This window comes from Sphaeramia orbicularis, chromosome 19, assembly GCF_902148855.1.
Source record: "Sphaeramia orbicularis chromosome 19, fSphaOr1.1, whole genome shotgun sequence".
In the NCBI taxonomy this organism is placed as follows: Eukaryota; Metazoa; Chordata; class Actinopteri; order Kurtiformes; family Apogonidae; genus Sphaeramia; species Sphaeramia orbicularis.
Window position 1 is genome coordinate 11478968 of NC_043975.1, and position 14179 is coordinate 11493146.

General features: G+C 35.9%; 1 protein-coding gene across 1 annotated transcript in view; it reads left to right on the plus strand.

The window, feature by feature from the left end:
* The first annotated feature begins 4006 nt into the window (after positions 1-4006).
* Positions 4007-14179, plus strand: part of LOC115410479 (testican-2) — a 190633-nt gene continuing 180460 nt past the window's right edge. The window contains 1 exon segment of the mRNA XM_030122132.1: positions 4007-4313. Within this exon segment, the coding sequence (XP_029977992.1) occupies positions 4134-4313 (180 nt within the window). The 5' untranslated portion in view covers positions 4007-4133.

Consider the following 14179-nt stretch of genomic DNA (forward strand, 5'->3'; position numbering starts at 1 on the left):
TCAATTTCTTGTCCATTTTAATTCCTGCTACAACTAAAGGTACATTTGTTTGGACAAATATAATGATAACAAAAATAATTTGTGGTAAAAATAAAAAAGAAACACCATCTTTTCTTTTTTTTTTTTTTTTTTCCTTAAACCCGCTACCATCAACCCTCTTTGGACGATAATTTTATTTTTAATTACATGACAAGTCAGCTAAGTGGTTGCTGTTGAAAACATAGAACATGTGAGAAACACATCATCTTTTCTATTAAACAACTGAATGGACTGCATCTCTTGTTGCATGTCACATACTGTATGTCACCGACACCCAAACGACAGTTAATTTCACCCCGATCTTCAAGAGTGAGGTGAAAAAGTATAAAAAGAGGTGAAAATCACTGCAGTGTGATTGAAGCTGTGACAGATTCAGTGATTCTGAACAGATTATATAGGGTGATGTCACCGCCCTGATTTTTAGGCGTGTACTCTTTATATTTAAGTGTTTAAAGTTTACAACATAGATTGGAATAGTATATAGTATAGATATGCTTAGACTAGGAAGATTATTGCTGTTATTAATTATTTAAGGAGAAGGGGTTGGAGTTTATAAGTTATGCTTCTTCTCACTCCTTTTCGAAAATGTATTATATGTCTTATGTTTAAGTGTTTTGTTTGTTTATTTTCTTCTGTTTTGACATTCATATTCAAAATAAATACATCAATCAATCAATCAGTCAGTCAATCAAAATCCGTGGTATCAAACATCACTAATTTACACCAAAAAATGCAACATATAGAGGATAATATTACACATATATACAGTATATATTAACTCTTTCATGCATAGTGGTCACTACAGTGGACAGCTATTCAAAGGTGTTGTTCTCTTGTATATTTATGGATTTTGTTGGTTTATTTCCATATCAGCCAACACAGTGCACACTTATGCATCATCCCATACACTGTAATTCACACCATTACTGTAAATTTGCTGTTCTAGATAAACCTGATCTGCAGAAACATGTTTGAGTGTAAACAATTTCTAATAGTTATTAGACTGTAATTAACTTTTTTTTTTTAACAAAAAGGTTGTTTTTGTTTTTTGTTTTTTTTGGCAAATTATCTCCATGCAGGTATGTTAAAATGTGAGAAAACATCAGATTAGCAGTATTAATGTTTTTATTTCATAGTTTTTATGCAGTATATCAGTAAATACATGTTTCTTTGCTTCTAAAATTAAACGCATGGTGTCCAGCTGAGTGGATATTTTTGTACTGCCCTGAAAAATAGGTTCATAAAAAATTCAATCACATTGTTTGTTTGTTTTTTCATGCCTAAAAAGGAATAAAAAAAAAAACAAGGAAAAAAAAAAAAATCTTGATTAAGCTTCTCATAATTAATGCATGAAAGGGTTAAAAAAAACGGTGATAAATCAGTTAAGAAAGGTAGAAATTGAAAAAATTTGGGAACTGCCACAAAAGTAGCACTTGGTCTTTATGTTTGTTTGTTTTTTCTTTTTTTTTTTATTCAAGAAAGGAAAAACAATATATGATGCATTTTAGATACAATGTCTTGAATTGTTTTTCTTAGTTTAACCGACTGAATGCCCTCCCTCCCACCCTTTCCACTTACATAAAAACTGTCATTAAACATGAACCAAAAAAAAAAAAAAAAAGGTGGGGGTGGGGGGCACATAGTAATATAAATAATGATGTGGGTGAATAAGGGACACTTTCACACATTGTTTCTAGTTTGTAAGTGTTGAGCCAATCAAAATACAAAATTAAGGTGTCCCATAACTTATGGAACTTTCTAATTGATCCTCGGGTGAAATTTTTTATTTTTCTTATTTTAGGAAAAACATCAATAGTATGTCAAAAATGGTCATTTCTGCAGACGGCTTCACCTTAGTATTAAATGCATCATTGAGAGTATTACAAACATATGACCTGAAGGTACTCAGTTTTGGATTATGGGTTAATAAACCCAATATTAAACTACTATCAGTCATTATAGTTGAATGAAGAGAATACTCTAGAAGTGAATGTTCACCTTTGACCTTTGAAACAGGAGGTGTGAGGTTTTGTTTGTTTTTTTTTCTCAATTTTATCAATCAAAATCTGGCCATAGATTCTAAAGAATTCCATAGAGAAACATTTTTTTTTCCAGACTGAGCACCAACATCAAACTTATACTGAACAGTATTTGTGTAGAACATTATATATAAAAAGAATATTAAAAACAATAAGAAAATAAAATGAAACAGGAGGTGTGAGGTACTTTCTCCATATCAGAGGAAGGGTTTAAGTTTAGTTGTTTTTTTTTTTTTTTTATGACACTGACACTTCTTTTGTGAGCAGCAGGTTACATATTCTCTCCCATTGCTGCTAATAGACAAATTCAGAGAGGAATAGAGCTAATTTTGAGCTAAATTGACCCTCATTTGCCTCAAGCCCTTTGAGACTTTTTTCCCTTGACCCTTTAAAGAGTCGAGGACAGTCTCCTTCCTTATGGTTTGAGATGAATTGCAGCAATTTTCCCTCCAACTCTTTCTGTTTGATTCAGTTCGGACTAGTGGAGTGCACAGACTTTGAAGGGCAGGGCGAAAAGAAAGAAAGGGGCACATACAGCGTGTTCTTGCCACTGAACAGGGCATTTTATAACGCGTTTTGGCTCCCAAAAGGGCACTTTAGTGTGCGTACTGACTCCCAGGAGGGCACTTTAGCACGCATTTTGGCTCCCAAGAAGGCACTAGCACACGTTTCGGCTCCCAAAGGGGCAATTTAGCACGTGTTTTGGCTCCCAAGAGGGCACTTTAGCATGTGTTTTGGCTCCCAAGAGGGCACTAGCACACGTTTCAGCTTCCGAAGGGGCAATTTAGCATGTGTTTTAGCTTCCAAGAGGGCACTAGCACACGTTTCGGCTCCCAAAGGGGCAATTTAGCACGTGTTTTGGCTCCCAAGAGGGCACTTTAGCATGCATTTTTGCTCCCAAGGGGGCACTTAGGTATGTGTTTTGACTCCCAAGAGTGCACCAGCACACATTTTGGCTCCCAAAAGGGCAATTTAGCATGTGTTTTGGCTCCCAAAAGGGCAATTTAGCATGTGTTTTGGCTCCCAAGAGGGCACTTTAGCACATGTATTGGCTCCCTAGAGGGCACTAGCACACATTTTGGCTCCCAAGAGGGCACTTTAGCATGTGTATTGGCTCCCTAGAGGGCACTAGCACATGTTTTGGCTCCCAAGAGGGCACTTTAGCACATGTATTGGCCCCCAAAAGGGCACTTAAGCACACGTTTTGAACCCCAATAGGGCACTTTAGCACGCATTTTGACTCCCACGAGGGCACTTTAGCACACCTTTTGACTACCATGAGGGCACTTTACCACGCCTTTGGCTCCCAAAAGGGCACTTTAGTACGTGTATTGGCTCCTAAAAAGGGCACTTTAGCACGTGTATTGGCTCCTAAAAAGGGCACTTTAGCATGTGTATTTGCTCCCAAGGGGGCGCTAGCACACATTTTGACTCCCAAGAGTGCACTTTAGTGCACATTTTTCAACAACTGGGCGATGAGGGGGGGCGACCACCCCCCTGCCCCCCTCCTGTGCACGCCACTGGTTAGGACTAAATTCAGCTGATATAATAATAATAAAAAATAAAAATAAAAAAAAAATACACCAGTGTCAGTCTTGTGCATCACATTTAAATCCAATGAATAAAACCCATTGATCGTGAGAACAAGAGGAAACATCTGTTCCACTTGTGTGAGTCTATTCTGGTTTTTTTTTTTGTTTTTGTTTTTTTTGTGTGTGTGTGGGCAGAAATAAAGACCAAAAAAAACCAAAAACAAAAACACTGAAATAATGAAAGCAAGTAAGCAGAAATAAATGATTAGTGCAGGATTTAATCTCCCCCTTTAACTCTGTGTTCTCTCCCTCCCTCTCTCTCTCTCTCTCCCTCCCTCCCTCCCTCCGTCGCTCTTCCTCTGTTTCTCCTCCTCTCCCTCATTTCCATTCAGTCTGTTGAAGCAGCAGCAGCAGCAGCAGTAACAGTCTAATAGTCTGGTCTGGTCTGGTCTTGTATGAGGATCCGGATCCGTGCAGGATAACATCCCATAACCGAACTGACTGACTGAGTGAGTGGGCAGAGATGGTGGTCGTGGTGAGGGTCTCCGCCTGTCTGTGCCTCCTGGTGGGCTTGTCGCTCCAGGTGGACGTGAAAAGTGGCAAAGAAGGAGCAAAAGCCGGGAATTTCATGGAAGATGAGCAATGGCTGTCAACGATCTCCCAGTACAGCCGGAAGATCAAACACTGGAATCGCTTCAGAGACGTGAGTGTTTTTTTTATTATTATTATTATTATTGTTATTTTATTTCCTGTGTGAGTTTTTTTTTTTTTTTTTTTTTTAAAACAACATATCCTTTTTTCTCCATGTCCACACGGATCCTTTTCGCGTGTGGACACTGTTTCCATTCAGGTGATGTTTTATTTTTTATTTTTTTCCCCTTTTGCGCACAGTTACAGTTCTCTGTCGCTCTGAAGTGCGCGCAAAAACTGTCAGTCCGCGCATAAAAAACATCCCTAAAAATGCAAAAAAATATATATGTCAGTGACGATTAGATGTTTTAGGGTTTCTTGTAATATTTTTTTTAAATCCTGAAAATGCAAATATATATATATTTTAGGGTTTCAATAAGAAATGCGTGTGCGTAACCGCGTGCCATACCATAGTGGGGATTTAAGGCGATATTTCCTCATATTTCACACTTTGAGCGCCCTTTAACTGAAAACTACTTCTAATATTACACTTATTTCATCTAGCCTATGACTGAATGAACCTTCATCTTAAAGAAAATCTATGAAATTAGTCTCAAAAAGCCACTTCCAGGCTGTTCTGTGTATGACTGGGATGTTTAGAACAGTGTCTGTATTCACTGATCAATATTAATTGATTTGCCACAAGAAATGAAGGCGCTCCTTTTGAGTTTAGAGGCTTTCAGACTGAACACAGTGCAGCATCAGCTGTTGTCAGGAGCAAACATTTCTCATTCCCAGGTTGATTTGTTGTCCAGACTGAACTGTGGGCTGCAAAAGGGACAGCGTTGTTGATCATTTCCATCCATCCTGGAGCACCATTAACCCTGGCTCCACACACATGCCATTTGTCAGAGATTGGATATTGAATGTTATCCAATTGGAACAATCCAAACAATTCGCCCACAGTTGAGTCAATGGGGTGGAAAGGAAGAAAAATACTGAAATATATAAAAGTATAGCAATGATAGTTAACATGACAAATGGGAAACGTAGCTATAATAGCTATTTTTTGGATAAATGTGGGTATTTTCTTTAGATTTCCTCAAAATGTGAAGTTGCTATGAAATAGGTTGTTGATATGAAATATTACCAGCAACTGATGTCTGAGAGAGAAACCAGATTTATGGATAGATACTGTTTATCAAAGTAATTACGGTCATATTGTCCAATTTATATCTGATAACCATGAAAAGGTGAAAAACTGCATTTTACATTGATTTTTTAGTACATGTATTGATAGGATTAAGAACTAATGCACATTGCAAGAAACAAATACAACAATTGCATTCATTGTGTGCATGTTAAACTTGGGCATCCTTGTGTTATTTTGGTGATAATGTGCATTTTTTAACCCATAAAGGCTCCATACACATGCCATTTGTCAGAGATTGGATATTGAATGTTTTCCAATTAGAATAATCCAAACAAGAAAAGCACTCAGGAGAGTGCAGACCTCCACCAAGACAGATCTGCCCCCCTCATCACCACCAAAATTTAATCATTTCTTCCTTGTGCCAGTATCAACATTTCTTGAAAATTTCATGAAAATCCGTCCATAACTTTTTGAGTTATCTTGCTAACAAACACGCACGCACGCAAACACACAAAGCAAAGTGATCACAATACCTCCTGGCAGAGGTAACAATTCGCCCACAGTTGAGTCAGTGGGGTGGAAACGAAGAAAAATACTGAAATATATAAAAGTATAGCAATGATAGTTAACGTGACAAATGGCAAACGTAGCTGTTTTTTTTTTTATAAATGTGGGTATTTTCTTTAGATTTCCTCAAAATGTGAAGTTTCTATGAAATAGGTTGTTAATTTGAAATATTACCTGCAACTGATGTCTGAGAGAGAAACCAGATTTATGGATAAATACTGTTTATCCACGTAAATACTGTCATATTATCTGGGTCAAACATCATCAATCTTTTAATTTTAATAAATATGTAAAAAAAAAAAAAAAAAAAAAAAAAAAGACCATAAAAAATAATAATGCATTGAATATCAATTTTACCAAATGGGTCATATGTGATGACCATGAAAAGATGAAAAACTGCATTTTACATTAATTATTTAGTACATGTATTGATAGAATTGAGAACCAATGCACATTACAGAAACAAACACAACAACTGCATTCATTGTGTGCATGTTAAACTCGTGCATCCTTGTGTTATTTTGGTGATAATGTGCATTTTTTAACCCATAAAGGCTCCACACACATGCCATTTGTCAGAGATTGGATATTGAATGTTATCCAATTGGAACAATCCAAACAATTCGCCCACAGTTGAGTCAATGGGGCAGAAACGAAGAAAAATACTGAAATATATAAAAGTATAGTAATGACAGTTAACATGACAAATGGCAAATGTAGCTATAATAGCTGTATTTTGGATAAATGTGGGTATTTTCTTTAGAGTTCCTCAAAATGTGAAGTTTCTACGAAATAGGTTGTTGATATGAAATATTACCAGCAACTGATGTCTGAGAGAGAAACCAGATTTATGGATAAATACCTGTTTATCCAAGTAAGTACTGTCATATTGTTCAATTTATGTCTGGGTCAAACAACATCAATCTTTTAATTTTAATAAACATATAAAAAAAAGACCATAAAAAAATAATAATGCATTGAATATCAATTTTAGATCTTTTTTTCAGTTATATTAACCCATAAAGACCCAGTGGTGCTTTAGTGGCAGTTCCCAAATTAATTTTTCTTTCAATTGGATCTTTCTTAAGTGATTTATCACCATTTATGATAATAATATCCTCTGTATTTAGTGTTTTTTTCACTGTAAAGTATGTATTTTCCTGTATTTAATCCACTGATCATCCAGATATTAATGAAAGCTCAGAATAAATTCAAAAGTTATTATATCAGAAACAGAGAAAATGTGACATTTTCACCAAATATATCAATAACTGAGCATAAACCAAGCGTCTCCATCCACTGTCATTGATCCAACTCCATGGGTTTTACAGGTGAATCAATGTTGTAGAAGATGACAGTGTTTCCATGGCAACTATGGAGCCTCTGAACATCCAAATGGGTCATATCTGATGACCATGAAAAGATGAAAAACTGTATTTTCCACTAATTATTTACATGCATTGATAGGATTAATGGATCAACAGGTATTAGACATTTTAGATCAGTAGGTGGTTTTGTTCACGAGTGGCTGTTTGGGTCTTTAAGGGTTAATGCTGTGCAATATGATCAGAATCATATATCCTGATAAAAAAAATAAATAAATTTAAAAAAAAAAGCTATTTTCCTCTGAAGTCACAGGGAAAAGCCTACTTGACAGATAAAATGCACTTAATCTCATTGGGATTACTGGAGATACCTGCTATAATCCTGATAACCATCTCCTGTTAGGATGAAAGTGAGAGAAATGCCATTTTACATCACAATTTTTTACACTTGACGTCATCTAGTAGCGCCCCCAAATAGCACCTGAGTGGAGGTTTTATCCCAAAACTCTAAACCAGAGGTGTCAAACATGTGGCCCGGGGGCCAAATCCGGCTCGCCAAAGGGTCCAGTCTGGCCTGTGGGATGAATTTGTGAAATGCAAAAATCACACTGAAGATATTAATAATTTTAGTTCAGGTTCCACATACAGACCAATTTAATCTCAAGTGGGTCAGATCAGTTAGATATGATTAAAATAACCTATAAATAAATATATTATGTATATTTGACTTCGGTCAGATCAGTAAAATACAGGGTGACCCAAAAAAAACGGGAACTTTTTAACAATCCAATAAAACCAAGAGTGATGGAAGAAAAATATTTTATTCATAGTAATTGAAACCTTAAAACATGCCATTTAAGAAACAATGATGGAATTTTCATTTTTTAAAAATGACTTCCTGTAGATGGCGTCCTCCTGTACGAATGCATTCTTGAAATCTGCTGTTGAGATTCCTCATTGACCGCTGCAACATCTCAGCTGGGATACTGTGAATTTCATCCTGAATTCTCTGTTTTAACTCATCCAGAGTTCTTGGTCAAGTCGTGTACACTTTACTCTTGAGATAGCCCCACAAGAAAAAATCACAAACGGACAAATCTGGCGATCTAGGGGGGCAGGGAACATTACCGAATCTTGAGATCACACGGTTACGGAACAATTCTCGCACAGCCGCCAATGGTTACTATGGTCACCCAAAAAAACGGGAATTTTTGAAGTGTGTATTGGCAGACTTTAGCAAGTTGCAGCACTGCGAGACAGTGACCTTGAGCAAGTAAACACACCCCCATTTTAGTAACCATTGGCGGCTGAGCGAGAATTGTTCGGTAACCGTGTGATCTCAAGATTCGGTAACGTTCCCTGGCCCCCTAGATCGCCAGATTTGTCCGTTTGTGATTTTTTCTTGTGGGGCTATCTCAAGAGTAAAGTGTACACGACTTGACCAAGAACTCTGGATGAGTTAAAACAGAGAATTCAGGATGAAATTCACAGTATCCCAGCTGAGATGTTGCAGCGGTCAATGAGGAATCTCAACAGCAGATTTCAAGAATGCATTCGTACAGGAGGACGCCATCTACAGGAAGTCATTTTTAAAAAATGAAAATTCCATCATTGTTTCTTAAATGGCATGTTTTAAGGTTTCAATTACTACGAATAAAATATTTTTCTTCCATCACTCTTGGTTTTATTGGATTGTTAAAAAGTTCCCGTTTTTTTTGGGTCACCCTGTACTATCATAATAACCTATAAATACTCACAAATCCACATTTTTCTCTTTGTAAATGTAAACATTTTCATGTCATTTTACTGTATTTACACTAAAACTATCATTTCACAAAAAAACACAAATAACCTGAACAAATATGAACATTTTGAAATGTCTGAAGTGAAAGTTTACCAATTTTCTGCCTGTTGTTAAATGTTTTGTGTATTTGTAGATCCACTGTGATCTGTAAGTCATAATTTGCATGTGTAAATGATAAACTGAGACCGAATATTGTTAAAATTGCACTTCGTTTTCTTAAGAAATTTCAGTTTGTTCATGTTATTTACATTGTTTTAAAGGATAGTTGGTAAATGAAAACATTTTCATCGTATAATTTTACTTTTTTCTCTCTAAAACAGAAGAAAATTTGGAGTTGACATTATTTGTATATTATGTTATTATTCCACTGGTCCGGCCCACTGCAGATCAAATTTGACTTAATGTGGCCCTAGAACTAAAATGAGTTTGACATCCCTGCTCTAAACCTTACTGCTCATTTCACTGTTTATTTCAGAAATAAGCTTGTTATTCTTAAATTATTTGTTATATCTGCACCATGTAATGTTTTTTTGCAAGGCCAAATTTGATTTCTCCGTTCCAGTGTTCAGTGCCAAACAGTTTGTGTATAAATAAACTACTCTTAGTCTTACACGATACTAGAGAAGAAGAATAAGAGACAGATGAATCACAATTATTTGTATGACAGCTGCAATTGCTGTGACAGCCCTACTAGAATGTGGAATGAGATTATTTTTCTGCTTTTATGTGGAATATTTGTGTAAACGTTCCCTTCAGCATGTGGCAAAATATAGTGTGTTTCTGCTAATGGATGAAATGATAAATATAGGTGTGGTTTTCTGGTTTGTCTCGGACTTTTAGTGCTAAAAATGTGACAGATGTAGCCCCTCTTTTAACTTTTCATTTTGTCTCATCTGACTGGAGTCTTTCTGCTGTTCTTCTGTGTTTGTTTTTCATTTCTGCATGTGCATTTCTCGCCTGGATCTGTTCAGAAGAACCCAATGTATAAGTAAATACAGAGGAAATTAACCCTTTCATGCATGAATTATGAGAAGCTTAGTCAAGATTTTTTTTCTACAGTGTTTTTAATTCCTCCTTAGGCATGAAAAAAACAATGCGATCGAGTTTTTTTTTTTCGAGTTACAAAAATATCCATGCATTTCATTTTTGAAGTAAAGAAACGTGTTTAAAACCCAATATCAGAAAGTGAGAAGAAAACAATGAAATAAAACCATTTTTAATGCTGCTAATCTGATGTCTTCTCACATTTTAACTAGGGATGTAACGATTACTGGTATAAAGATAAACCGCGATAAAACTGCAGACGGTTAGTATTACCGTTTAAATTCTAATTATCATGATAACTGTGTTTGATAACCGCACTTTTCCGGAGAAAACGCCTATGTAAAGATATGTTTTTATGTCAAATATTTGAGTATAGTTTTAATTTATTACAATTTTAATTGTATATACCTAATATTTGGAACCAATATTCACTTTTATAGTCTTTGAAAAGGTTTGTTAAGCATTTGTGTTATTTATGCAATAAATTATATATATTTTTCAAATCGGATTTTATATATATATATATTTTTTTTGTCCTTTTATGTTTTTATAGTAGGCTAAAGTGAAAAAATAATAGACAGATGATATAAATGAAGTTGTGCTTAAAACACAGATCCCAAACATGGGTATAGGAAACATTTGTTTATATAATATATAAAGGCAAAATCAAAAGAACTGAAAAACAGACAAAATAGGCTCAGACCACTAAGGGTTAATATTTGAATGTTTCTGCAACAGAAGGTACATTGTGCCAATTATTTTATTTGTTTGTTTGTTTTTGTTTGTTTTCTTTTCAAAATACAACTTGGTTAAATTATTTCAGTGTGTGTATCAGTACTTTTTGAACATTTTCAGCACTATTTCAATAATACTGTGATAATAATGATAACTGTGATAATTTTGGTCACAATAACCGTGATATGAAATTTTCATATCGTTACATCCCTAATTTTAACATATTCTTATGCTAGTAATTCCTCACTTCATGGAGATAATATGCAAAAAAAACCCTTCTTGTCTAACAAATAACAATTGATTTACACTCAAACATGTCACTGCAGATAAGGTTTATCAAGAACAGCAAAGTTACAATATTTTAGTCTGAATGTCAGGGTATGAGATGAGTAAGTGTCCACTGTGTTGGCTGATATGGAACGTATCAACAACAAACAACAAAACCCATTATAATATTCAAGAGAACAGCTGGAGAATAACTATCCACTGTAGTGACCACTATGCACGAAAGGGTTAAAAGAAATAATAATGAAATAGCCTCAGTTAATAGGTAAAAGAAGGTGGCCCAAACAACATGTATAAATATGATTTATAATTATTGAAATGGAACATAAACGGATGAGTATCAGCGCAGATACTGACCTGATTTAAACGGTTGAACAGATGCGAGTGAGTAGTGAAATGTCTTTCCGATTCATACAGTCACAGCAGGTCAGTTAATTATCTTTTAATGCGACAGCAGTCACTGCGGCACAGTATTGTCTCATTTATTGCTATCAGATCAGCACTCAGTATGAGCAGATAACCTGAGATCAGCCTTGTACCGCTAGAGAAAAGGCTCATGTAATGCTGTGGGGTTTTTTTTCTTGTTTTTTTTTTCCCTCTCTCCTGTCACGGTGATGAGGAAGCCGAGAACAGGGTCAGAGGTCAGGAGGCTGTGTTGTTGGGTGTGGTGGACTTGTAGAATTCTACTGGCTTTGTGGTATCTGTGGTATGAATCAGGATGGAGAGATCTCTGAGGAGGCGTAGGTTAGCAACAGCTCTGATCTGAGCTTCTGCCTTGACAACACAACAGTTGTTTGATCTCATCGCTGATGAGTATCACCTCTGACAGATCGGCTTATCAAAGCCGGACAGAGAGGAGATGCTCGTGGTCAGTGACAGGCAGATGCAGGAGGTGTGTCCTCCACCCCCCCCCAGCCTGGAAAGACCTGGAGGAGAATCTGGAATTGAATTGCAAGCCTGTACACCATGCAGGTTGGAATATTATAATAGTGTTTTTTTTGAGTAGCTATGAATGGATGTGTGGTGGGGTTGTTTCTTCTATGTTGGTGCATGTAGAGCCACAACATCCTTAACGTTTTGTGTGGAAACTGGGTGTTGGATGCTGTTAATGCAGTGGTTCCCAACCTTTTTTGGCTCATGACCCCATTTTACCATCACAAATTTCTGGCGACCCCAGACATTCAAAATGGAGACTGTTTTTTTTTTTTTTTGTTAAAATTAATTTGTTTTTGATCATGTAATAGTTTGCTATACTATGTAGCAAATAAATGTTATTTTTAGACAACACTTAGTCTATATAATGCATATTATTATGGACAGAGGCAGAAAAGCCAGGTGTAGATTACTGCACAAAGTGAGAATTTGATTTTCCTTGGTCAGGATATGTACAGTCAGTCCAGCTTGGATTTACAAGGCTGACAATTAATACTGAACAAACAAGAACTCAAACTATGAATTATGAAAGAGCTGCAGCATCTGAAACCGACCACAATGAACATTTGACAGATAAACAGAACCACAGTGCTTCAGTTTCAGCTTCACAGTTTGTCATGTCTTTTATGGATTGTGATTGTCTCTCTCAACTCACCATATATTTTTTATTAATACGTTTTTTTCTGTTTTTTTGTTTTTTTTCTTTAATCAGTTACTAGAAATTTCAAGTGACCCCATTTGAATTCCAGGCGACCCCACATGGGGTCCTGACCCCAAGGTTGAAAAACACTGTGTTAATGAGTCCACTTCCTTTATTGATTCCTGCTCAGTTTCCTGTGCAGGGAAACAATAAAAAACAAGTGGTTACAGGCACAACAAACCCCACCCCTTGCACGTATTGTAGCTTATTTTGGCATCGATCTTACTAATGTCATCATGTCTATGCATGTGCTGATGTCTGCATATGAATTGCCTCTATATATGTGCCAAGTTTGAAGTACATTGAAACTAAATTGATGTTTTATAGACATTTGAAATTTCGCCCATTATAAGTAAATGGGAGGAGAAAAAACGTTTTTTAAAAATTCATAAAAAATGTGAACTTTGACCTACTTCTCTCAAAATGTAATCACATCTATTCTGGGTCACTAACAATCTACAAATTCAGTTTGGTATAAATTCAACCAATAGTTTTGCTGCTACAGACATTTGAAATTTCTCCTATTATCAGTAAATGGGGGAAAAAAAAGATTTTAAAAATTCATAAAAATTTGAACTTTGACCCACTGTTCCCAAAATGTAATGAGACCTATTCTGGGTTTCTGGCAATATATAAACCAAATTTTGTTTGAATTCAACCAATAGTTTCGCTGCTAGAGAGTTAACAATCAAAGAAACAAAGAAACACACCGAACCAAAAACAAAAAGTATTTGGCTGGAGTCGGACAAGGTCCCCTTGGGCGGCAGAGGTCAGAGCAGTCTTTGCGGAAGCACAACTTCAATATATATTCCACAACAATCTTTCATGTAGTATTAACAAGATCAGAGCTAACCTAATGTCTGCTTTTGACAAAAAATGGGTGAATGGAATCCTGGCTAAACCAAAGCTGCAGACATACATTCAAGTGAAAAACACATATAAGACAGAGATTTACGGCAGCGCAAATTTTACCAAGAACCAAAGGTCCCTAATTGCTCAGTTGCATAAAGGAATCCTTCCCTTGGGCTTAGAAACTGGGAGATTTACCCAAATCCCAGAAGAAAACAGACTTTGTGGACTGTGTGATTTGGGGGAAGTGGAAAATGAATCATATTTTCTTTTGTATTTTTCTCTATATGGTGAACTTAGAGCATCTTTGTTTAATGAGATGTTTATCCGAAACCCTGATCTTTTCTGGAACACTGATGATGACAAGATGAAATGGTTGTTTAGTTCTAATGTATATAAATTAGTATTATTTGTTTGTAAAGCCTGGAAAAAGCAGCAGATGTGTTTGTTTAAATAGGTCAGTACCTTGTCTTGTTTATATCTATTGTGCCTATTGTCTGGTATTTGGTCTGTGGTTGGTATTTTTGGTGTTTTATAACCCCAT